Source organism: Mugil cephalus, chromosome 1 (genome assembly GCF_022458985.1).
Source record: "Mugil cephalus isolate CIBA_MC_2020 chromosome 1, CIBA_Mcephalus_1.1, whole genome shotgun sequence".
Taxonomy (NCBI): Eukaryota; Metazoa; Chordata; class Actinopteri; order Mugiliformes; family Mugilidae; genus Mugil; species Mugil cephalus.
Window position 1 is genome coordinate 14,238,019 of NC_061770.1, and position 27,218 is coordinate 14,265,236.

Consider the following 27,218-nt stretch of genomic DNA (forward strand, 5'->3'; position numbering starts at 1 on the left):
GAGCAGACAAGGTGCATCTCTCTTTAGGGTCCTCTGTACACATTTACGTTGAGTGAGTTTGCAGTGTGTTTCTGTGCTTGTGTAACCAGGTGGTAAATAAACCCAGATGTTATTGTGCACTACAATGTAAGATTGCAATGTGTTCTTTGCTTACGTTGTTCTCCTTTTCTATGTAATCTTTGTAATCTTGAAACACAGAAATGTACAAAGACACTTTTTGGTCACAAGGTGGCAGCACTGAGCCTTGTTTGGTTTTACCGCGAAGTGCATTTTGGGTTGTTGTGTTTTTCCTTCTGCGGGATGTGGGCCTGTGAGTTGCAAAGTTTGTAATGGACACTCTGTTGCTTAAATCAAAACGATGTTAACACACAGGCGCCAACCACGGTTAGCAGCTAACTTCGGTGCTAAGTGAGGAAAACTAAAACACGTGGAACGACGATTGCTGAAGTGTAAGTGTCTGCTTTGGTATACTTTACATTTCAAGTTGTGTTTGTTAAATGATTACATTACTAAACTTTGTGTTGCATTGTTCTGTGTGATTAGTTCCTGGGCCACTGCCGCATTTTAGGACATTTAATATTTTATTATTATTATTATTATTTTAATTATTATTTATTTTCAAATATCAAAACTGAGAAAAGCCCTCAGATTTTTGGGTTATTGAAAGGCCGACTGAACTATTGCAAGCAAAAGTAAGGCTACAGAACCCCAGTTATTGTGTTATGTGTGTGTATCCAAATCCCAGAGGCTGCACTTGCATCGCCTTTTTTTGTGTTTTCTGGTGTTATGAGTCTATTTGCATGTGTATTCTTAAGTTGCAGTGTGTTGAGCTCTTTCAGCCACCGTAAACTAGTCTGGTGAAAGCGTCTTAATTCACCACTGAACCTCTCTGTCTCAGATGGATTCATCCTGTCCTCTAGCTTTGTCAGAAATTTATGCTGCTACTGCCAGGACAAAGTTGTGTGCGTGTTAAATGCAAAGATAAACTGAAAGTGAACACAGTTTCTGAGCCTCAATACAGTAGGCACTAAAAGTAAAGTGAGGATTGTTTTGGTGATGTTACTTTAATTTATCAACCAATTTGTTCATAGTGTCTCTGGATGCCTTTTTCTTGGTGGTTTCTTGCTGCACAAAGGAATTTGTCATCAGACTACTTCCAGAAGTGCTTTAAATCTTTGCACAGTTTTATAAATTATAGACAGGACAGGGCACTACAGACTAATGTAAAGTTGTGACCTGGTACAGCATTTTAGTCAACCATGTTACACTGGTATAAAAGAAGAATCAGGCAATTTATTTATGATGCCCAAACTCACCACAGAAGTACTAGACTGTCTATCTCTACATTTTTGGTCTGGGGCTTAGGAAATGACAAGAGAGACAAAGGTGAAGAGAAACAGAGTTTTATTGTAAATCAACCAGACACCACTGATCATCTGAACCGGAGTACAATTCGAAGGCTCAAAAGTGAGCCCATCACAAGAATACACAAACTATGCCTTAATTATATGTGAGCTGAGCTATTAGGATTTAATACAGTGAAGGTATGATAGTAATATATAATGGTTTGAGTTTGAATGATTATGATCTTATTTCCTTTTGCTTCCCATGATGTCTCATTTCTTCATATTAAGAAGCCAGTAACAATGAACAGTGACTAATTTACAAACAAGAATGTGATGAAAACCCCAATCACAATATTTCATAAAATTACACATTGAATATTATATTTAACATTAAAACCAAAAACTAATAATTAGACCCCAAACACAAACTAAATATTCACATTAAATGACTCTGTCGCACATTTGGTTCACCTCTTTTAAAAGCCTCACAGTTCCTGAGAACATAGAAACAAGTCTGTGACTGATACCTGAATTAAAGTAGTGATTTGGTTATATATTGTATATGTGTCATATAAAGGATGATCCCACTGAAATAAAGATATACTGGGTCTATAAAAGCTGAGTACAGGCCTGAATAAGTAATAATTCATGTGTATATACTCTTCTGATTTCTTTAAGGTGTTAAAACAGTGTCAAGTATATTAGAGTTTTTGTACATTAATGCTTTTCATCATGTTCACTCTCACTGTACCAGAGTGAGAGTGTTTCTTTCCTTTTTCATTTTTGAACTTCATCTTCAGCTTCATCGTCCAAGTTCCTTTTAAATTAAGAAGAGCAGTGTACAGTGCAAGATGCAATTCAGAAGCAACAAAAACAAACAAACACACAAATTAAAAATAAAACAACTATTAAAAGAGACTGTTTCAAGAAGCCTTGTACCTGAAAATAACAGCCTATATTTAGTTGAAAATAGCCCAAAGACAACACATAAAAATGTTGTCACGATTCATTATGGCAGTCCCTCCTGTCCCTGTGTTTGTTGGCAATCTTACCCTGTCTGTTTTGATCCACATGTTTCTTTCCCCAGTCTGTGTTTTGTGTGTGTCTGGTCGTGGCTACTTTCCCCCTGCAGGCAGCCCCAGGTGTTGCTCATCCACTCTCCAAGACTCCCTGCTGTTCATTGTTAGATGGTTGCTTTGGCTTCTACCAGGCCACATTATCTTGTGCCGCCCTCTCTGAGTTCCTTCTCCTGTGTTTCGCCTACTCGCCTACCTGTGGCATTCACCTGTTCTCCTGTACAGGTATTCTAGCCAGCCTGCTCTCCTGCTGATCTGGCCTCTGTGCTCATGAGTGCTTTGCCCGGACCTACAGACCGTGCACATCTCACCTTCATCGCCACCATCGCTTTTTTCTGTGTATGTGCCACATTGATTTTCAATACTGTTGCATAGGTTTGAAAGTTTTTAAAGAAATGTACAGACGTTCTCATTCTTTGATGTTTCTAAATCACAAAAACCTGCTGATTTAACAGTCTGTTCTGAAATTTTTGAAGGGTCTACATTTTTAACTGCTCCTCCTTCCTTCACATTGATTGTAAAGGACTGAAGCTTGTCACTGTTATTCAACAGAACATCTGGCCTGACATCAAAGAATATCCATACTCACTGGCCACTTTATTAGGTACACCTTGCTAGTAAAAGGTTGAACCCCCTTTTGCCTTCAGAACTGCCTTAATTCTTCTTCGTGTCATACTTTCAACAAGGTGATGGAAACATCCCTGAGAGATTTTGGTCCATATTGACATGACAGCATCACACAGTTGCTGCAGATTTGTCGGCTGCACATCTATGATGAGAATCTCCCATTCCACCACATCCCAAAGGTGCTCTATTGGATTGAGATCTGGTGATTGTGGAGGCCTTTGGAGTACAGTAAACTCATGTTCAAGAAACCAGTTTGAGATGGTATGAGCTTTGTGACATGGTGCATTATCCTGCCCATTCTCTTTTGACCTCTCACATCCACAAGACATTTTCATCCACACAACTGGCGCTCAATGGATATTTTCTCTTTGTCGGACCATTCTCTGTAAACCCTAGAGATGGTTATGCATTTCTGAAACACTCAGACCAGGCCGTCAGGCACCAGCAACCATACCACGTTCAAAGTCACTTAAATCCCCTTTCTTCTCCATTCTGATGCTCGGTTTGAATTTCAGCAACTTGTCTTGATCACCTCTACATGACTTAATGCATTAAATTGCAGCCACATGATTGACTGATGAGCTATTTGTGTAGCGAGCAATTGAACAGGTGTACCTAATAAAGCGTCAGAGTGTATATCATAGTTAACATACTAGATATAAATCTTACCTCAGTACTTGAAATCCCTTGCTCCTGCACCATCCACGAAACTTGTCTTTGGCAGTTTTCAGATTTGTCTCATCGATGTTCTTCCAGTAAACCCGAATGATGCTTTCAGAAAAACGCGCTGGAAGAAATCTGGGCAGCTGACAAGACGAACGACATAAGTTAGTAAATGAAGATGTAGCCAAACTCATCTTACAAAGAATTACAAACTGATGTAGTTCAGACTTGGTTTGGGTGGATTGGGTATGCGTTGTTCGGGTTCTCCTTTCTGTAGAAATATGTGTTGGCAAGAGGGTCCTTGTCTTTCATCCCATAGTCATAAGTGATGACCTAAAAGAAGAAGTGTGACAGAGAAACTTGTGTTTATAGTCACTAATGAATATCACCCAGTGGAGGCAAGAAAACATGTTACAATCAACAGATTTGAAGAAAAATGCAGCGAAGAGATTATATGAAACACTCACAACAACTTCAAAGTCATCAGGTGGAATTCCAGCCTCAGTCAGTTCCTGTTTCAAAGTTTCAATAGTAGCCTGACAGACAGAAGAGAGACCACGTGTCTTTATAATTCTCTTAACAGTTTTGTTGTTATTTGTTTTCAAATCTTCTTCATTGTGTTTTCTTACTGTTTCTATTTTCCTTTCTGGATGGTCCTTATTCTTGAATTTTGGAAGGGTGGGAAGTGAAAAGCAGAAGACACAGTGAGTTACTCACTAACAAGTGGACAGCTGCAAAAATTAGAGTGAATCCCCTCAAACCTGCTCCAGATGAAAATATTGTCTGACAGGATGATATAAAATTTGGGTTTCTGGAAAGAAGTTATCTCAGGAAGCAGAAAGAGGCTTAAAAGATGCTATTTAATGGGCTGTCACCTATCAGGAGCCACCTGCTGTACTGATACACCACAAATAAGGTTTTTCTCCAAATAGCTTAACATGAGAGTGTGTGAAGCTTGTTTCATTTCCATTGCCATTTTTACATCCCTTTGCTGCGTACAGAGATATCAATGGAAATTGTTAGAAAGCACTTCTCATGCACGCCAAGTAACTGCATTTTACCACTGAAACAGTTACATTAGACCCTGCAATTTCAAAATGTTTGACTGACTTCATACATAAACTCAAATACACAGTGTGTCAGAATGAACATGAACACATCTCTACACACCTTGGCTTTACCCACAAGCTTGTACAGTTTTCGAGAGACGATCCTGTGAAGAATCTCTCTTGCAAGATTTGTTGATTCTTTTGATTCTCCTTTGGATTCTTCTTTGGATTCAGAGTAGAGTATGTTGTCAAACAAGTGGTCTGCAGAGCAAACAGAAATGAAGCAAGAGTAGACAGGTCACCACTCTCTCTTAACTTGGAGTACTTGGGAAAATTCTTGTCTTTGCGTCATATTTTCTAAACCAAAAAATATAAAAATAATTAAGTCTGGCCTTCTAATTGCCCATGATTAGAGACTGATTGGGACTTTATCCTGCTCTTTTAAAAGAAAAGTCCAAGGCACTCATCTACCTTGAAAAAATAGTTTTGGTATCTTACGTCTTGCTGGTTTTGAGGTCACTGAATAGTTTGCATTCCTTTATATTTATGCAGTGCCTACAAGAGTCACCTTTATAGGTGCCCAATGGAGTCATATTTTGTTGTCACTAACAGAGAAATTACTTGGCACCAGTTGACTTGTCCTACTCTGTGAGTTTAGATGAATTTTGTGCTCCAACAAACCTAGCCAAACTTGTTAAAAGTGGGAACGTATAGTGTGAAACACAGAAACAATGATAAATATTCAGATATTCAATAGGTTCATGTTGAAATGTCTGATAGCTGTTCTGATCCTCATCAAGACATTTAGATGTTTTAGGCTGTGAAATCAACTTCAGCACCTCAGTAGTGGATCTGTGTGTGATTAATAACTGAGTCATCTAGCACTGACAATGCTGACAAATGGTTTTATACCTCTATTAGTAATGTGAATGAAGCAAACATAGTATGGGATACAACACTGCAGAGACAGGGGATGTTTTTAGCCTGTAGTATATTTTAAACATAAAAGCTTCCACTGACCTGTCAGCTTGCTGTAGGCCTCCATGTCATCTTTGGCCTCAGAAAGTTTGAACATCTTCCCATTTGAACCTCGAATCTTGATGTGATCATTTGCTTTCATGAAGGCATCTTTGATCCTGATAAACAGACCCAACAAACAATATTAACATTAAATAACAATTTTCATCCAATAGAATAAAGAGAATCATAAAGCTAACAGCTAATAGCTATAGAGTACCAACATGGGAGGGGTAGGAACTCACATGATCTCTATATTCACTTTTACTCTGTGCTGGTAGGCTCTTCTGTGTAAGTAGTTCCTTGTATGGAACATGTTGTACAGATTGCTCACCTCCTGTTGAGAGTACTGAGTATAGTTTAGTCACTGATAATCAGGTTAATTCATTGCTGTTTTAAAGAAGATAAAAATCAGGAGTAGACACCTTGTCTCTGGAGCAGATTTGCTTCCCCCCCTGCGCCTCACAAACCCTGGCAAGCTTTATGAAACGCCAGTGGTCAAAGTTGTTCTGGATGCCCAGGTGGTGGCAGTCCCTGAAGTGAGAAGATATATGAGTAGAAATATACTCTATGTATTATGTTAAACTCTTCAAACCTTTAGTATGTAAATTAAAACTAGTCAGGAGAATATTTTAATTATTCATGGGAAGCAATACACAGTAGCTCCTCACAATGCACCACAAAGTGAACTGTCCTAAAGCGTCTCCACCTGGCAAAGTAGTCAAACTTGTCCACATCAATGCCGTTTCTCTTGTTGGACACAATCTCATAGAGGAAGGACTTGTCCCTCGTGCGTCCTTTGTACGGCCACTGTGGAGACAACAGTAGAACAGTGGAGTTAGATACTGACACCTGCAGCACAGATGATACTGACTGATTTCACTGTATTAGTATTATATTATATTACTATTAATGACAGTACCTCAGCCTGAGCTGCTTGAGGATCCTTTAGAGAACCGTTAATCATCTCCTTGATGAAGAGCTGGTCATCTGGAAGGACCAATCCATAACTCTCCATCACTTCTTTCAGATTATTAGATTCCACCAGGTGATCAAACATTTCTATAGAAGCATCCTCATGCTACAAGGAATGAGAAGTTTAATGGTCAGAGATTAAAAATAAAAATGCAGTAGCTTAATTCTCCAGTAGAAGGTCTCTAACCCTTTGACCCCTGCAAAACTACATCCAGAGTTATGCACATGATGTGTGGGAAAGGTGAAGACAAAATCTGATGACATGTACAAGATTCTTTTTGGACAGACCCATTTCTCTTTAAATCTGTTCAGTATATTTTCACTATAATGTGTTTTTCATTTCTACAGTTAAGGTTTTGGTGTTGGTGTTGAATTTGTGTTGCTTCATTAGAGCCATAATTAACAATGTCAGGATCAACTTTAAGATTTCCTCAAAAGATTTTCTCGAAAAAACACACTTACAGTCACACACACAATCACATATATTGTGCTGCAGTTTTGTTCTGTGCTATTAACTCAAACATCAAATACAACAGAAATAATAACCTTCCAGTCTCGGTTTCCCAGTGCCTCAGGAATGAACCTCCCATCAAAGAGGTGAGAAAAGGGCCCGTGTCCTAGATATGGAGAAAAAAATTATAAATGAATGAATACATCAATATTATATTGTGTTGATATTCGCCAAAATAATTTCTGTATCATTGTTTATGTCAGTGAAACAAAAAGTCACATGAACATGCCTGAAAAAGTAAAGAAAAAGAAAATGGTGTGGAATAGTTTCCATTAAATGTAGAAAAGGTTTCAACTATATTTTCATTAAACATTAAAAGAAAACACGTTTTTAGAAAGACTATTTTTCTATCACAATATACTGTGAAATATAATACTGCATCATTGTACATTTTTACACTAAAATGATAACATCTGAGGGAACATTTCTTTCCTTCATTAAAAAGAGAAACACATCACATTACACAATAGATTTGTTATTATCTGTCACATCAATGAATACATGTAGAAGTAGAGAGGTGTGTATCACTTACCCAGGTCATGACAAAGACCTGCAATCTGGACACAAAGGATGTCTCTATCAGTTATGTTGAGTTCTGGTTGCCTTGATTGCAGAGCTTTTGCAAGTTCTTCTGCTAAGTATGCCACCCTGTGTCAACAAATAGAGCACACACATGTAAACATGATTATGCCTCTACTGTCTGTTTGCTTTGATTTCATTTCCTCAGTTGGTGCTTGTTGTCACACATCAGTCTTTCCCTTAATCTGGACAGTGTGCTGGTGTGTCTCAATGAGGACGTACCCGATGGAGTGTTCAAAGCGGTTGTGGCATGCTCCAGGGTAAACAAAATAGCCCCCTCCAAGCTGCTTGATGTTTCGTAGTCTCTGGAACTGAGGTGTGTCAATGATTTTGACAAGAAGTGGGTGTAACTCCACATGACCATGGATGGGATCATTAAACACCTGGTGAAAGGAAATAAAATAATAAAATAAGACACAGTGAAGTTCTCACACAGATGTCAGTTAGTACTGTACTCTGAGGACTCTGAACTGAAGACTTGATGAATTTCATAGTGAAATCTGAGTCATTACTTTTTCCAGTCTGAACATCACATTTGTTGTAGAGTGAGAATGGACTCAACAACAGAAAATAAACACACACAACCTTAAATTTGTGATTCATTTAGTGATGATAGCCTCGTATTACCTTTCCTGGTGTTTCATTGACATCTTTTCTTGCTGCCATTATAATCCCTAGATAAAATGAGAAAATACAAAAAACATTCAGGTTATCGTTCTTACACTGCTTTGTTGCCGCGTTATTGCTTTATGTTTAGTTTTTACAATGTTGTCATCACGTTTTAGGAGTGACTCTTACTCTATGCCCATTGCACTCAACTTTACTGACAACTGACTGCACTGACAACTTTAAGACTGCTAGCAAGGTTTTTATTTTAAGTTTTTATTTTAAGAATATGCATTTAATAGAGACAAGTAGGCTTTATATCAGCTGAAAATGTAATTATTTAATCATTAAGTACAAACCAGAAAACTCACCTCTGGATAAATCTTCAAGTCCTTCTTTTTGCAGGGATGTGCAGGGTTTTAATACCAGCCTTTTATACCTTAGCCACACCTATGAGATTGGTCACTGCCTTCATTCTGAAAACATTTCACACACTGCTTTCACAAGATTAATAGTAAATGTCTTCCTCATTTCTGACCTTGACAAACAACCATGTCTTCAATTCAATTGTGTGTGTATATCTATACCACCTGATGCAGACTTTGTGCACCGGGGCAATGTCCGTACCGGTATGACTGTAGTTTATGGCCATATTGCGTGCTGGGCAGTTATTTTCAAAACACGCGCACAAGTGAGTGGTTTGTGTTCTTTCAAAAAGAGAAGAGGAAGGACTTTGTACTCTTCAACCGGCCTCTTAAAGGAAGCTTCAGTGAAGGTGAAACATTTATAATGGTGTGCAGTGCTCAGGGTACAGCTAACATAGTGCTTAGTTTGGTCGAAACAGTCAATCTAATCTTCTTTCTGCTGAGCCAGTTTGTGTTTTTACTATTTTTCATTGTTTTATGTCACTAGAAAATGCAGGTGTGCAGAAGTAAGTTATTGTTAAGTACCCTTAAGTCATTATTTAACATAACGTATGTGTGGAAACATTGCATTTTGATCATTACGTTGAATCTCTTTAAAACTCTTTAAAATCTTATGTCAGATTTATTCATACAGTATCAGTGTTCTCAGGCAACATCCATTTTTTATTTATCCTCTAAACTTGTTCAGACGAAGCCAGATGGTGAATCCAACCGCTTGGCATTCCTCCCTGTTGTGCCTCAGGTGATGGCATCGTGCAGGCTGCAGGTTCATCAGCCACAAGCCACCTTTCTCGATGTTTTGTCCCATTATTCTCTCGGTGTTGGGGCAATGGTACAGACAGACAGCCTGCTTAGGATCCTTCCTTTCCCCATGCCTTATCCTTCCTCCAGGAGAGCCAAAAGTTCCTCCCAGAAACTCAGTGTAGTCTGAGGTGTCCTGCACGTGTCAGGCCAAGTGATGGTCATATTAGTCAAGGCCTTCCAAGCAGTCCATCTGTCTTGGTGGTACTTGGTCACATCTTTGACCTTCCATCCTGGCAACTTCAGAGATGACAGTATCCTTCCTCTCTTTCTTGGTGGCTGTGGACCATCTCTTTGGTGCTGTTGCCCATCCTAGGCCAGCTCTGTCCTCTTGCAAGAAATCAATGACTTTCAATCCACCCTCATCCTGTTCAGTGCTAGAGTTTGGCAGTTTGGATAGCCGGTGAGTCTCTCAGCTCGAATATAAGCTTCACCTTCTCCTTTTTGTACCCTATGCAGATTCACTGCATTGGAAGCTCTAATTTGTTTCTCCCAGGGAACACTGTGGTGTAGACGGATGGCTTGACCTTTCTCCATGGTAGTTGTCCTTGGAGTCTTTGGTCTGTCTTCGTTCCTATCTGTCAGACCCTCTGTCTTCCACCCACCAGGATTACCTCAAACGCAATTGTGAAGAGGATGTGAGATATGGAGCACCCCATTGCTATGCCCTTCTCAAGCTGGGTGCCAGTCAATAGAGATAGGTCCCACTATGGCTCCCTGATAGATGATGGAAGTTGAAAGTGGAACAGGACAGAGACAGCAGCCTGTCAATGAGCTTGTGATGGACATTGTTCATAATCCTCCAGATTTTGTTAAAGGTCCTTGCATCTGCCACCAATGTCAGGGACTCCAGCTCCACCACAGAGCCTGCCTTCTGTATCACTTTGTCCAGCCTCGAGGTGCCCTTAATTACTTAATTACTTAGTAGCTTAGTCACTTATCTACTCTCTCAAGTGAGTTACTTGTGTTCTTTCAAAAAGAGAAGGAAGTCAAGTCACTTTACAAGTCGCTCTATTTATATGACACATTTAAAAACAACAGAAGTTGACCCAAAGTGCTTTCCAGTCAGAGCAGATAAACATCTGCTTCCATACAAGTAAAACCCAATAATACAGAAGAACACAGTATGCACAGTATAACACCTAACCCCCAATTTGCTCCCCTGGCATGGCCTGCCTGAGGCTGCAGCCCACTGCTCCAACTGTACACACTACTGTGTAAACAAATGGATGGGTCAAAAATGCAGACAAGGAATTTCCCCATGAGGAATCATTAAGGAAATAATAATAATTATTATTATTGGTGCAATAACAATCAAACACCAATAAAAACCAAACCAACGGTGATCAAATAAAACATAATAATACAATTATAATACAATAAAACATAAGACAGAACTAATCATAGGGCAACCACAGACCAAACTAAAAGAGAAAAAGTAGCACTTTGAATGTGATTTAAAACATTCAATAGTGAGGTAGGACTTAAGGTGGGATGGAAAAAATAGAAATGAAAAGATTTTAAAGTCAACTCTGGACTTCACAGGGAGCATTCAACAGTCAGCTGCATTTTGCACTAATTGCAGCCAAGAAGGGGTGGAATGAGTCAGACCTGTATACAATAAATGAAATTGATTGCTTGTTAAAATTCAGAGAGGAATGCAACGCGACCAGACTGGGTTTATTAAATCCAGATTAGCGTCCATTGCTTATTTTATATCATAGTGATCTAAAACCAAACTGGAGAGTTTCAGACATGTTGAAGGTGGTCAAATATGAGGAGATTTGGGAGAAGACAACTTTTTGCAGAGTCTTTGAAATGGTAAGGTGACTTGGAAAGGTAACTTGGACATGGGCCTGTAGTTATTGTAGTGTTCCATGTTTTTTTTTAAAAAAATGCAGCATTTCCTCTACAAATTACCGCCTGACCAACTTCTTTTGTGATTTTGCGCCAAAGTCTTGACTTAGAGACTTTTATGAATATTTTTGTTTGTTTGTTTGTTTGTTTTGTTTTCTCTTGGACCCTGTGACCCTTCCACTTCCAAGCTGTGCCATCTGGCTCCTCCCTCCATTGTTGTTTACAAGTGTAACTGCATGGTTTTACAAGTGAGTTGTCCTCATGCTGAAAACATGACTTGTGGCATACGTGACGTCACTCCCTGAGACCAAACAGAAGGATAAAATATAAAATGGGAAAAATAGTAATGCACAATAACTTGGATGCCTAACTTTAATCTGATTGCTGGTTAGGAAATAATAACGCGTTAGATTACTCGTTACTGGATAAGAGTAGTCAGATTAGAGTAACCTGTTGCTTAGTAAGGCTTTACCGACATCACTGCTTATACCCATTGTTAAACTACTGTATAATATGTGCATACTTATCCACTTACTTTTATACCCACTGTTCCTCAAACTGTTGACCACGTACATAAAACGGCCACAAGAGGGCGACATTCTTTACTTGTTTGGGTTCAGTTTTGTGTAACTGGTCATTTAGTAATGTGAAGATAAACAGTTATATTTTTTTTCATATGTTTTAACTATTTTCATGAATTTCCAAAAAAGAAAGACTAAATAAAGGCAACCAGCTCTAAGTTAAGTTATTGGGTAGTGTCCACAGATGACAAGTCCAGTTGCCTTTGTTCTAACTTTATTTTTGAATACAAATAAACCAACAAAATATACACTAAAGTACACATAAAAAATAAATAAATAATCATGTAAAGGTAATATAAATGTAGAAGTACAACGCACATACACCTACCACAGAGCATTCAAATAAAACTCATAAAATTGTGTAAATAACAATCTCATACTGTGTTCTTCTGTTTAACTGCATACATTTGCCTGAAAATATTTGTGTTTGTGCCTGGTATTTTTACAGTGCTGGAATTTATGCGGAGGATTTTAAATTGAGCAGTGTGATTATTGGTTTTTACTTCTTCAAATGTTGCTTTTTGAATGTGCTACAAATCTACTACATGGGCTCTTTGGCCACAACATGCGAGTACTGAAGGGTTTCTCCACTGTAATGCCACTGTTCCCTAACTGCCTGAGCACCAGTAAGGAGCCTAAAAACCACTAAGGACTCAGTGCTGTTGTTCACTGAAGCCACACGTGAGGGAGTTGAAGGAAAAGCCTCTTGGCCTTAAGGCTTAAATGTGAACCCTTTCCACTTGGTTTGCATTAGTATTTATTGCCGATATTTGAAATTCTTCAAGATATTTAAATTCCTTGGACATTAAGTCCATGATGTTTAGGGAGATTATCAATGTGACTGACAGGAGGCTCATACACAACTTTAAGCTGCTCCTCTGTAGAAGCCCAGTCTTTGTTTAGCGTCTTGACCTCCTCAGTTATTGATCCTGGTTCTGGGCTTAGTGGGAAGGATGGGAATGGGATGAGAAGAAATATTGAGATTATTTGCTTTTACCCTAAATTAAATCATTCCATTCATCTCTTTAGTGGAGCAGCCAACAACTCAAACACCCCTGAAATGTTGAAACCCCTCAAAGTAGATGAGAGTTTGTAAGGACTCAAAGTGAAAGTTAGTTTCTGAAAATATAAAATTCAGTTTTACTTGTTTATGTGCCATCATGCACTTTGACTCCGTGCACTTTGTGCTTACAAAAGTCAGAAAGAGGCTGCACAGATTTGTCTCACATAGGAGGTTTGCAAAGGAAAAGGCCTTTGCTGCTGATAAAGAACACTATAGTAAATCTACAGTTTGTCAATATACATATAGGCAAAAACTAAAAATAATGTGTTTGGCTGGGGCAGACAAAAGGCAGTTTTTCAGGAGAAGAATCTTAACCAACTGTGAAGTGTGTTGTTGGAAGGATTCCCAGTTGAATCAGGAACTTGGTGGTTTACAGTGATTCATTTAACTATGAATTCGGCATCAAGAGAATTTGTCTGAAAGCTGAAGTTGAACCTGAGGTGGGCCTTTAAACAGGATGACATGCCTTAGCATACTGGCAAAAGAGTGACTCATATAGAAGAAATGGAGGCCTGATTTGGGTCTCACTGAAATATGGTGGGGGATTTGAAAGGAGAATATGTACAAAAAGATGAAGATGTTGACTAAACCATCGATAATCCTAATTTTCCTTGTGGTTGTGGAGAACCTCATATTTATCAGTAGGCACTGTACCAAAGAGGATCAAATATTTGCTTATTTCCGTTAGGTCTTTTTTTCTTCTCCTTTCCACCAGATTATCCACATTTCCACAGTTGAAGAGTCATCGTTCAACAGGGAATTTATGCGTCACATAAAGATTTGTCTACACGACTATCTCAAAATGTACAATAAATGCAAGGACCTATTAAAACCACAATTTTTCTTTTTGTTTCTGCAGTTATTAGCTCCATTTAGTCCTCTCGTCAACTCGCACAAATCTGTTGTTGCTATTGGAGCTAAATTAATTTTAGTTAAATACAGTATATTATAAACAGTGAGGCCTAGTTCCCTGAGTTCGCTTTGCTGAAACATGTCTTTAAAGATCTTCATTTTTTTTGTCTTTATGCAGTTCTGTGGGAGCCTTCAGGTGACACTGTTTTGTCAACATCGCACCTATTAAGCAACAGTGCAACGCAACAGAAAATGTCCAAGGCAGAGCCCACTGAAACTACTTCTGTAGCCAGCATGACATTTACAGATTTTCACACCTGTGCATATATTAGGTATTCATGCAACAGAACGGTCCCACATGGAAGATAATGACTGTTTTGAAAAGTCACCATCTGCACTGGGCTTCAGCCAGTACTGGCTAAAGTGCTTTTCAGCCATCAGTCAAGCAAACTGTAGACTCTATACAACTGCAGGAATACTTAAAGCGTTAAAACTATGCAAGTGGGTGGTATAATGTAAGCTCTATGTTTATAGACGCCGTACCAGTCCTCTTTGTATCTAAACAAGACCTGCTGGTGGGTTTTGCTTTGTTTCACCTTGACTTTGCACTAACCCATATGCTGGGAAGCTTTTTAAGAAACACAAGACGTTATTGAAGACATTTTATAATCCAAGAAAGTCCTCAACCCTGGAGTATTTTTTGAGAACTAAGGGAGGTTTGTACTTGACAGCAATGATTGACTCTCCCCATTAGACAAGGGGAAAAATCTGCAAAACACGAGGACTGGGTCTAGAAAAGTACTTAGTGAAAGGCAATTTAGGTAACAAAAGACAAAGACTGCATGTATCATTGTCAGTGGTCCATTTGGTTTGTTGTTTTTCATGTAAATAACAAAAAGTAAACCCGGCCTTGTATTTCACTAAAGCTTTATCATATCCTCTTGTGCTGAGTGTTTTTCTTTTGCAAATGCATTTTATTTAAGTGCATGAACTGTTTATAAGAACAGTTTGCAGGCTCCGTGTTTACAGAGACACGAGAATTGGAAAGTTGATTAAATGGATAGAGCTTTGTCTTTCATAAGCAATGTTCCTTGATTTCTTACTACTTTATCCTGCTCAGAGAAGTAACATCTGGAAAAGATTTGTCTGAAAATGTATTTTTACATGGAAACATCAGTGCCTCGTAATGCGTACCTTTCTACTTTTAACAGATGGCGTATATAGTCATTTCTTCTCCTGCCGCATTTCAGAAAAAAACAAAAAACAAAAAAACAAACAACTGGAAACCAATCAGTCACATCATTTTATTTTTTTCCCCCAAAATGGAAAGTACGAAATAGATTAACACAATTACAAGAATTATTTTCTCACAGTATGAAAATTTGATTTAGAATTGCATACATCTACTGCATACATCACCCTATTATCATCCTACATCCAGCTGCATTGGTGCAGTCACGGTAAAAAGCAATGTGGTCCATCTGCAAATTCACACTGTGTGAGTGTCGGTGCAAAAGAGCAAATTGTGCACAGTGCAATACGGTGTTGTATAAATATACTGGAAAACGTTCTTTAAAAACACTTTACTTCCTCTATGTAGCATATACATAATAGGAGGGATATAAACACAAATGAATGGTTTACAACCCACAGTCATGTAGTTATACAGTTAAAAGGATTTATTAATGTGTCCGTGGAAACGTTCTGGGTTGTAAACACTTGAAATATTTTCACATGTGCATACTTTAGTGGACTTCATAGCAATGGTGACAAATATGACAAACGTTTCTTGTTTTCTTTTATTAGAATGTGTGTCACAATGGAGCTGTCTAAAGGTGCCTAGTCTACACAGACTTGACTGAATTCACAGAAGATCAGGCTGTTAAATGCGAATGAAAGCGCCCTGAGCGCTGAGCACGTCGGGACAAATTGAGGATGGTGTTACTTTGCCACAAACCACAGCAGAGGAAGGTTTTAGAGTTAAAAAATGTGAGAAAAAAATAATCTTTTCATCACATGTACAGTTTGTTCTCATGGTCCATGTGCAATACATTAGGATTCATTTAACGTGCTGATTTCGGTTATACGTTGCCGTTTCTTTGCAACTTTTCAACCCTCATTGAAAGTAAACATTTAGGCTATTTTTTCAGAACTTCTGGCATTGCCGCTCAGATTCCTTGTCTGCAAAATGTTCAAAAGAGCAGGTGGATAATAAACACGCTTGATTTTGACACAAATGTCCAAGGCTCATTAGAACAAAAACCAGAGTCTGTTGTGCAACTTCAGAGTGAGCGCATCATTTAAACAGAATAGTGTGCAACATTCAAGCCTCATCTCCGCAAAGTGGAAGATACTGAGTCTGATTTAGGTGCTGCTTGTCGCTCCGGTATGGGCTTGCATCCAAGGTGACGAATTAATTTGTCTTTCAGTACAGCTAAATATGCCAAGAAATTGTGCCTTCTGTTGGCACTGACATTGCAACGCTCCGGAGAGTCTGTGCACTTGAGATGCAGCCTTTCCACAGTTCATTAACCCTTCACTTGACTTATGTTAACATTTCCTTCTGTCCGTTTCTGTCCCCGCCGACCCCAAGGTCCGCCTCAGCTCTCAGCTGCTCCAGGTCCTCCTCAGAGCTGCAACCGCTGTGCTGCATCCTGCGGGAGAAAATCTTGCGACGTGACTGGGAGCTGAGGTCGAGCAGATCAAAGGAATCTGAGGACAAGAGGCTGTCCTCGCTCACCACACTCGAGGGACGGCTGTGGCGGCCCTCGAGGTCCCCCGTGGCGCAGAGGAGCTGCTGGAGGCCCTCTGGGAATACCGCTGGGCTCGAATAAGGAGACGAGCGGTGGCTGTCGGGAAGGTCCAGGCTACGAGAGAACTTGCCGTTGCGTTTCAGAATACCTTTCCGTCTCCTCACCGCCTCCGTGCGCATGGTGGGACTATCTTCTGCTGCTGGGAGACAAGTGTGCGCTTTGTGGGAGATTGATTCAGCTTCCTCACTTTCTTTACCTCCCCTTCTTTCTGAGGGTGAGCCATAATCCGACTCCCCACCATACAGGTTCTTTAGTATCCCCTTCTTGGGCATTTTTGATGAGGGCTGACTGAATGTAGATGGATGTGGAAGGCAGGTGGACAAGACATCAACGTGCACGTGAGTGGGTGTATGTGTCTGGGAGGGAGAGTTTTCCTTAGGAGGGCTGTGAAAGACTGAATCTAAACTTCTCTGGTGTTTTAGAATGCCTTTGGGTTTCTTTCTTTCGACGGAGGAAGTTGAAGAACTTGCAGTGGAGGACACAGCTGTCGCACTAACGCCGCCACATGCTCCCGCAGTCTGGGGAATTATATTTTCCTTGCGCGACTTCTTGAGACTTGAGATTCCTGCACGTAGCCTTCCTCCTCCTCCACATTCGCTCTTCAGGGGTAAAGTGAAGTAAAAGGAGTTTGGAGCGAGTTGAGGAGGAGGACAGGAGTCTGAGGACGGGCAGCTTGGGTCAACAGTCATGCTGCTAGCTGCAGCGACCCGATTCTGCCAGTCGATGTAGCGAGCCAGAAGTGGCGAGGGGCATTCTGGGTGTGGAGATGACGGGCAGTCGCACACACTCTCTTCATAACCCCAGTTTACCCACCAATGGTTGGCCACGTCCTCTATCGTGGCCCTCTCGTCCGCACGGACTGTCAACAGCCAGTCAATAAGAGCACAGGCGTCTGGAGGGAGCAGAGTCAACAGTTATTTTTTATCAGCCGAGCGGATACACACAGTGTAACTAACAAGCAGAGCCATCAAAAGTAGAAGTATGCATTTAAATACAATGATGATGACATTGTAGGGGTTTACCTGAGGGAGGGTTGGGTCTGCGATAGCGACCTTGGCTGATCTGCTCTGTGAGCTTGGTGTGACTGGCCCCATCAAATGGCATGCTGCTGTACACCAGGGCATACAGCAACACCCCCAGTGCCCAGCAGTCCACCTAGCACATAGAAGAACACATAATAAAGACACACAGTTTTACTTTCTTCTAAAACATTACATAAAGTTTCATCTAAAAAATGGACTAATTAAGGACTAATAGTGTCAACCATCTACTTTTATTTGAAACAACCTTCTTCTTTACCAGAATCTGGCACCTACATTACCCAAAATGCAACATCGCCATCAGCTGTACAACCAGAGATTTAGTGCTAACTTAATGCTGTTTTTCTTCCAGTAAAGTAACCTAAAATCTCTAATGTTTGAACACAGTGAAATTAAAAAAACAGTGACCCACCTCTGGCCCCTGGTATGGCAACCCTTTCACTATCTCTGGTGCAGCGTAGAGTGGACTTCCACAGTAGGTCTGCAGCAGAGTGCCCCGCTTGAAATTATTTGACAGGCCAAAGTCGGCCAGCTGCAAAGAGAGAGAGAATGAGGAGGTTTTGGTGAAAAGTATTTGTATTCCTTCCTGAGCTAATGTTGTACTGTTCCATGGCGTAGTTCCTGAGCCCTTTTAAAACAGTATTCAGTACAGTACGTCACATTTATGTGATGATATACACCGATCAGCCACAAATTAAAAACCCTGACAGGAGAATAACACTGACCATCCTGTGACAATTCAATGCTATGTACCACCCACCTAAACCAGACCAGACACCCCCGTTAGCAATGACACTGCTTGATGGCAGCAGCCATCCCCAGCAGGACGCAGCCTGACACAGCCACGTCCATTCCCTGATGAGTCAGAACGATTTTGTATGCACAAGTGAGACCCACACCATATTAGGAAGATGGTCATAATGTTATGCCTGATCGGTGTGTCCATCCGCACACTAAAAACCCACAGACCTCCATCCAGACTTCTGTCTGCTTCAGCCCTCCAACTTCAAAACACAGTGGAGTAATCGTTTAACACTGAACCCCCCCATAAATTTCATTCACTTCAGCGCTCGCGCTCATCCTCACGCAATCCACATTCTTCTCGTGTGAGTGTGCGCTGCAAACATTCAGTCATGTGGCAAAAGCACAATAATTCAAAGCCCTTCCTTTTAAAGGACCCAAAAATAGGTTTGCTGAGCATCTGCCAATGTAAGTGTGGCTGAGGAAGGAGAGAGGGGCCAAAAACACCAGGCTGCTCGCGCCCACGTAACGGAACAATCACTCAACCGGAGGCCCGCGAGAGCCATGCACAGACACGCTGTGCCTCCTCTCTATCTGAAGAGATTATTAACATGCACACCAGCTCACTATCAGCTACTGTGGTGTTAAAAATATTTGACGGCTTCGTTTCCACGGTGCAGAGGAAGAGGGGAACCGAGGGGCACATACAAGAAATTGCGCTGTTGTTATACATGTAGAAGAAATGTATAGATTGAGTTGTGCAGTTTTGTGCGGCTTTGTTTTGCACGTGCTACTGTGTGTTTGTGTGTGTGTAGAAAGACACATTCCAAATGTGGAATGCTTGTATAAGTATCGTTCCTCTAAACAATCTACTGTACACGGGCCTGGGAATGACACGGACTGTTATGACAAGCCACTGTCTACACAGGCTGCTGCTTACTGGCAAAAGCTCTAGCTGTTTCATTTTTTTTTTGAGGGTCTGGATATAATATAATTGGAAGGAAAGTAAAATTCCGTCTGGCTTTTCAATAAAGCCACGTGTGGAAAAGGTGCACATGTTTTGCTAATTTCTCTGGTTAACTATCGTTCCTCAGATGCCAACATGTATGCAACCCACGCAAACATTACGCAGAGATTTGGTTGTTTTCATGCAGCCGATGCCGTCATAGGCCACCGTGGTGAATCGGTGGTCAGTGAACAAAGGGCTGCCGAGAAGACTGTTTGTGCTGCTTCCTTCCTGACAGAGAAGACATATATTTAAAAAAAACCCCAACTGGCACCAATGCCAAGATTTCTGCTAAATTCCCTGCATTCCCCTTGGGCCATGGGCTTCTCCCATATAAGGAGATGAATATCCAAATAAGGGGAAAAATATCCCCCCTTTTTTCTTTTTTTTTTTTACAGAATTTACAGGGTGTTTGTTCAGGTTCCTCGTGCATGCCGTAACAACCCATTAAAATTACTGTGGGCAGAAAGTGCTCCAGTGTATGTTCTGAATGTGTTCTTTGTTTGCACCTTATTTCCAAAGGGGCAAAAAAAAGCCATTGCCTTCTCTGTGAAGCTGTGTGACAGCATGCAAGTGGAAAACAACTGCTTTCTGAAAGGTATTTTCCATAAAAGTGCATGTGTGTGTCTGTGTGTGTTCAAAAACAAACCTAAATCAGTAGTAGGATAATTATTGGAGCCCACAAAGTATTTAAAGCTCAGTCCAGCAATGCTTTAGCCATGTCCATTTTTATGCAGGGCTACACACTTTTCTTTAGGGAGCAAAGCCTCTATTAGAGTAAGACTAGCATTATTAAGGTTTTAGGGAATTGCATATGGAGGCTCAGTTCGCTTATTTTCAATCCTACCTTCACATTCAAATCTTGATCTAAGAGGATGTTCTCCAGCTTGAGGTCTCGATGGACAACGCCAGTCTGAAAGAGAGCACAGACGCACATGAGTGCTTGGAGCAACTTCGGGAAAAAGTCAGCAGAGGAGGAAGGAAGTACTTTATTTGGGTTAATTCATCTGATGATGGTTTGATCCGTCGGATGCCAGCGAGAGCCAACAGCTACGTAGGCTGGCGAGGACGAGCCAGAGTGCACTTAAGATTCAAAGGCAGGCAAAGATCTCTTGCAGGGTCAAGTGTTTCTTTGATTCTGAGTAGGTGGTAATTCATGTGAAAGCCACACTGGATGAGCGTAGACCCCCAGGGACGTCGTGTGATGAAGACAAACTTGAGACATTGCTGTCAGTTTGTCTAAAGGTCCTCAATGGTTATATTAATTACATCCTCTTCAGAGCACTCTCGTGTAGGAGCTGACCTTCTGATACTTTACACTGTTGTGTGCACTGTCCGTGAGTATGTGTGTATATTTGCAATCGCCCTGTCTATCAAAGGAAATCTCTGTGATTATGCACATTGTTATTCTTGTAATTATAAAAGCTATGAGCTGATTGGGAGAATAGCAAAAAAAAAAAAGCAGCAAATGACTTCTCTTCTCTTAAAGCCTTGATAATCTTTCCGTGTGCCCCGCATACTTCTGAGGCTCTGAAGCACATTCAATAATTCATTCATGTCGAAACATTCATGTCTATTTTGGGACAATATTCGAGAACTCGATGAGCGTTAACATCCACCCACCAGTGCACTACTAAGCTACCGGATCTAGATGACGATCTGAGTTTAATATTAGGGATTCGTGAAGAATCTGAGCTGTCAAATAAAAATTATAGGCATTATTACAAGCAAACACAAGGGTAGATCCTCACTACTATTGTAATGCACTTGCGTGTTGATGGGATTTATGTACTTCCTTTGCAATTCCTGTTTTATGTGATTGGTGTTGATTGCAGGGACACGGCAATAACAATACAATGAAACAAAGAAGAATCTGTTCCTGCGCCAGTGTTTACAGTAATGTGGAAGGAGGACGGAAGCTGATTTAAGCGGTGTATTTGTGTCAGTGTGTGACTGGAAGGAACAATCAAGAACTTAATGCGCTCTTAGCCCGGAGAGATCTGAAAACCCAAGTCAAGTTTTTCTGCAGTATTAGGATTAGGATTTAGTGGATTTGGAAGTGCAGCACTCGCTTATGCATAGTTAAATACCGCAGCTTTCCTTCCAGCACGTGCCTACGTGTGCTTCACTGATTTATACTGACTTGCTGTGGAGAATCTGCAGAATGCATGTGTTTGTCTGCGTGTGTGTGAGTGTTAACCTTGTGGCAGTAGTGGACAGCAGATGTGATTTGTCTGAAGATGCTTCTGGCTTCTGTTTCTGGCAGTCGCCTCCTCTCCTGGATGTAATCGTACAGCTCCCCTCTGCTGGCGTACTCCATCACTATCACAATCTTATCACGGCTCTCAAACACTGTCAACACAGGACATGGGGAACATTCAAGTATGTCATTATGCAGGTGGGTTTATGTTCAAATCTACGCTATACAAGACAGTAAGGGATTTGTTATTTGATATGCGTGGGGCTGCAAAATTGAATATGTACATGAAGATTATTTAGGTCAACAACTTTTTCAATTAATGTCTGTAAATGTAGCTTTGTGGATTTTGCTTTAAGCCGTGCACGGAAATCCTCGTGTCTATTTTCAAATCACTCACTCTCTTAAACCTAAAAGGAAATAATAATGATTCATAATATATAACAAATAGTAGTGGTGACAGGTAACATCCAAGAAATGTTACACATGTTCCACATAAAAAATAACTAGAAATGACCGAAGTGAAGCAATATGACACATTTCTCTGTCTCTTTCTAAAGTCCAAGGAGGATTAGTCCACCTCTTGTTCACGGACTGAGTCACTGACCAATAAGACAATGAGAACTCAACATTGTTAATGTAATTACTCTGATTGCCAGTAGGGGGAGACAAAAGTTATGCATTGTAGCTTTAAGTAGAAAGAATGTATACAACACTGTTATTGCCAACAAAGCGATTTCTTATAATTGCAAGGGATTGTAGTTTCTAGGGAATATTATGGTTAGGGTTAAATATGGGAGACGAGGTAATAACTCGTTAAGATAATTAGGACTTTGTGTGCATTTGCAGTTTTACCTTCATGGAAGCGAATGATGTTGGAGTGTCTGAGCGAGGAGGTGATCTCGATCTCTCTCTGGATATGAATTCTGTCCAGGTCATCCGTGATGCGCTCCTTCCGGATTGACTTGATCGCCACCTGGGAAGGAGGACTCACCGTTGAGTATATTTAATCACACACACACACTGATCAGTCTAATCATTCGGTCGTTACTATGGTAATGGTCCGTACAACACCACGGGGCCAGCATTACAGCCACGCGTTGACTCATATTCTACAAGCTCCAAAACAATTCAATTCATTCATTTGTACAAATAAGAGAAACACTGATAAATATGTTTATGTGTCTCTTGCTTAGCCATGCGTGGCAACAAAGACACACACAACTGCACACTATACTGACACACAAACACACAGATACAATCTCTGGGTATTAGTGGTGATTATGTGGGTTTTAAAGGCTATATAGTGAGAGTGGGTCTCCTGTGATGTGAGCACACTCCGTGGCATAAGGTGGACAGCTGCCCTGTTCACACTCCGCTTCATTAATCCAAGGTGCTCACTGTACCCCGATGTAACCCCCAACCACAGAACGCACTCATAGACACACACCGAAACAGACATGTGCCCCTGAACCTCTTTAGATAGAGCAACTGTCACACAGATGACAGCATACAAGGCAACACACATCAGGGCTGCTTGTTTTCAGATACTCAAGACCAAAATATGATGATGTGATGTTGGAATAATTTGTGAGGTTGACAGCGAAGCATAGAACCGATCATATGGTTTTTTAATCATACTAGCTCCTACAGTGTCCCTAAGGATGAGCTGACCTCAACCCCCGGGTCACAAATCCAGTTTTCTCAGCTGCCGGAAAAACGTCTACGAGACACTGGAAGACACAATTCACACGCTCCATCAACCGCAGCAGTTACGCAACACAATCGCTTTCCAATATCTGACTCAAGTGAACTCTTATAACTGATGTGCATGCTATCCAGTGAAGAAAAATATTTGTTATTTATGAATATATATTATTTATGTATATATATTTTGTAAAGGGCTATATAGCATTGTGATGCATTTAAGGGGAGACTATGAAACAAGATGCAACAATGAGGAAGGATATATAGCTGTCGGAGCATATACTTATAAGGAATAGGTTAAGTGTAACAAAGTGTGCAAACAATATTTACTTTTGCTGTCCAAGACCTAATTTACTCTCCAGATGTGTCATTAATGCCTCATCATAAGAGCACATAGTGACATAATCCGTGTATTGTTTACCTTTCCATGCAACAAGACCATTGTTTATTGGGAACGTGTGTCTGTGCGGAGGAGGTTTGAGTATGTGTTAGTGTGATCTCATCCTTGTTCATGCAAATATGCTGCATGTGCGTCATGAGCAAGTATGACCTCGAAAGTATCCTTCTCACTATCAGTGTCTCATTGTTCATCTAAATAATATGCTGCGTGGGACATGTTGACCTAAAACTGTAACTTGACACATGCAGGAAACACGGATGGAGTAGCTACTGCACATGTGTGGGTCGTGGAGACGTAATCACATATCCTTTATCATCATCAGAGAATGTGTGGCAGTGCGAGCAGCGCGACTTAGATGTACTGCCATAATTTAAAAAGACTCACAAAGTGGAACATTCATTTTTTCTCCTTCCTCTGCCTTTCCTTCAGTGGCTGGGCTGTGTCTTGATACCATGTCATTAGGAGGGTTGTAGGGTGCACTGCCTCCCTGCCCTGTTATTCTCCCAAACACATGCACGCGCACAGACACACGAAGAGCTCCAACACCGCTAAAGACCCTTGCTTCATCTGTGAAAGATTTAACATTAGGACTGTACGGGCTCTTTGCCAAATGCACCCTCGACCTCAGCATTCAGCTACACATACAGAGCCTAAAGCTGGGCCCTGTCGTTAACTGAGAACTGATGAAGGATGATGAGCGACTAGATCAAGACACACCCAAGGTGTGGTTTGTTGGTTAGGAACCAGGACCTAACCTGGAGTTTCCGGTGCTGTCGTCCTCTATTTACCATTTAAGAGACATGTTCATATTTAATTAGTGAGCATGAGGAGACACTTGTTACTCCCATTCCTCCTCCGCAACACCTTTCTGATGTCAGCTTAGCCGGTTTTTATGTTACAGCACTGGCTACGGATTGGACTTCTTTTCTCCTTTGCTGTGAGCAACAAAGTACAACTCGACAGACTGTGTATCTTCCGCGAGAGACAGCCTGACAATGTTCACCATTATCCCATTATTTAAACAATACAGCGCCTCTACCTTTTTCTAAGTTAGATTTGCTAAGTGGCCTTTCAATCCAGGAATAAACACCTCTGAATTCTCATATGGTCTGACCACACATGCTGTGAACCACTTCTCTTAGTATTCTCATAGTATAACCCATCCATTAGAGCTGCTGGCAGCCAGATTGTGTTACCTTGGTACAGAGCCAGGCTCTCTGTCCCCTCGGGCTGCTGAGTCCAGCTTTGTAAACAGGCAGATACGAGAAGGTTATCTATCTTCACATTAAGTGAAAGAAGGCAAACAAGTGATTTTCCAAGAACCAAGAGTTCCTCTCAGACACTGATGAAACATCTGTTTTTTGTTCTCTGGAGATGAAAGAAATGGCCTTGGATTGTGATGAAAATCAGGTTATAAATAACACATCTGTTATTTGTTCTAACCCTGGTTCAGTCTGGAAGCCAAGTGTGGTTCCCCACGAATTTGAGTGACCTATTTATACGTACATGTCCTCCCATGCATTAGACACGGTCCAGATAACTCCTGTAGCTATGCAGCACGGCACACATTTAACAGGTACAGTCTCAAGTCAGCTCTTTAATCCAACACCACCACCTCCTCTTCCTTCTATTCTTCCTGATGCTGTCTCCTCCTCTGCCTCCTCCCTGCACTTGAACAACAGTCCCCTAGTCTTGTTTCCAAAAATAATGTCCGTTTTGTTTCAAAGAATCCTTGGTATGCACAGGCTAATGGCTCAAGGAATTCAGCGTTTTCCCCTTGCCCTACCAAACCCACTTGCCCTGCACACACACACACACACACACACACACACACACACACACACACACACACACACACACACACAGGCTATACACAGCAGCTCCTCTCTATTTGTATATTCTTCCATCAATCTCTTACCTGTCCTGTCTTTCCCACAACCAAGGCAGCCCAAGGAATAGTGAAAGTCTCACTTGTATAATCTGGATTCAGAAAAGATTATCCCTCTGACTTTGCTTACTAAAAAACAAACAAACAAAAAAACAAAAACAAATGTAGGCCGGTGAAGTCCGTGACTCTTTGTGCTGAGATCACAGCAGTGTGGGAGATTAAAGCCTGACTAGACATAAACCCGCAACTATACTAATCTGGTACCACGTGTGTGTTTTTAACCCAGATATTCAAGAACTTAAATAAGCATCTCACACTGTTATGTCTGCCTGTGCGTGCCTGTCTATGGTATGAGTGCCTATCTGGAATTGGGGCTCAGACTCCCGAGACTCCAGACTCCAGTTGGAGAAATGTTATCCCCTTGTTCAAGTGCTGAGTGAGTCAGACCAAAGGCATCTCAGCCTGGCAGCACAGGAAGCAAGGACTGGGTTCAGCATTGTTCATTTAGTCTCTCTCACGCGGACGCGCGCGCGCACACACACGCACGCAGGCCACCTAAGAGGCCACCTCTACCTCCAAATTAATATTTAATTACAAATGAGTAGCACTCTTGGAACCATTACAAATCTCTTGGCACAAATAAACTGCATGGGTCCTGCAGGAAAAGAGGTTATGGGGTCAGTCATTAACATTAACCGAGTTTTCATGCATTCATCTATCAGGGTCAAAATGTAATATTTTTCACCCCATACTACAGTTTTTAAAATAATGCCTCCAGCCTCTAACAGATGATTCGACTCACCGTCTTCAGGCTCACTCTTTCCACCGCTTTCTTCACTTTGCCATACGTCCCTTTCCCCAGAGTCTCCATCACCTCGTAGCGGTGTTTCAAGTTGTGCTTGTGCTGGTGCTTCTTCACCTCCATTGGCGCCCGGCCCATCGCCTCCATGTGTTCGTGCCCCCGCTGCTTGTCGTTGCCGCACGGATGACGGCTGTCCGTCCTCGGGGACTGCGCGCCGCCACGGTGGCTACTGGATTCCGCGTCCTGCAGACAACCGAGCTCGGAGCGGTCGCTCTTGTTCATTGCGCCTCTGCTGTCTGCCTCACGTCTGCCCATCCTCAATGCGCACCGTGCGCACCTGTCAGGAGGAGCAGCCTTCTTCACGGGGGCTGGGAGCCCAAATTGCTTCGAGTTCTGAATAAAAGCAGCCGAATCTCTCGTTAGTAATCGAGTCGCCCATATAGAGCTGTGCCAAAGCCCCGCTTATTATTGTAGCGTGAAAATGAACGCATTCACGAAGCCCATTTTATCCATTTGAACAGCGGTGGTTGTCCTCTATCCCCTCTATCTGCCTCCCCTCAAAAGCGCAGCAACAGGAGCGCTGGGAACCACATGGT

General features: G+C 41.2%; 2 protein-coding genes across 2 annotated transcripts; both read right to left on the reverse strand.

Annotated features, from left to right (window-relative positions):
• Window positions 1-1,397: 1,397 nt before the first annotated feature.
• Window positions 1,398-9,004, reverse strand: LOC125010706 (deoxynucleoside triphosphate triphosphohydrolase SAMHD1-like). Its single transcript, XM_047589472.1, has 16 exons — window positions 8,821-9,004; window positions 8,471-8,517; window positions 8,066-8,226; window positions 7,797-7,912; window positions 7,300-7,370; window positions 6,701-6,859; window positions 6,488-6,588; window positions 6,204-6,312; window positions 6,024-6,115; window positions 5,782-5,897; window positions 4,883-5,022; window positions 4,342-4,374; window positions 4,180-4,248; window positions 3,941-4,045; window positions 3,719-3,855; window positions 1,398-2,163 (listed from the first exon to the last, which is right to left on the reverse strand). The coding sequence occupies exons 2-16, from the start codon at window positions 8,507-8,509 to the stop codon at window positions 2,124-2,126; spliced, it is 1,488 nt and encodes a 495-aa protein (XP_047445428.1). The 5' UTR covers window positions 8,510-8,517; window positions 8,821-9,004; the 3' UTR covers window positions 1,398-2,123.
• Window positions 9,005-15,318: 6,314 nt separating this feature from the next.
• Window positions 15,319-27,209, reverse strand: LOC124997761 (NUAK family SNF1-like kinase 1). Its single transcript, XM_047571739.1, has 7 exons — window positions 26,623-27,209; window positions 22,681-22,801; window positions 21,829-21,980; window positions 20,476-20,541; window positions 18,294-18,413; window positions 17,864-17,996; window positions 15,319-17,733 (listed from the first exon to the last, which is right to left on the reverse strand). Exons 1-7 carry the CDS (start codon window positions 26,935-26,937, stop codon window positions 16,574-16,576), a joined length of 2,067 nt encoding a protein of 688 aa, XP_047427695.1. The 5' UTR covers window positions 26,938-27,209; the 3' UTR covers window positions 15,319-16,573.
• Window positions 27,210-27,218: the final 9 nt, after the last annotated feature.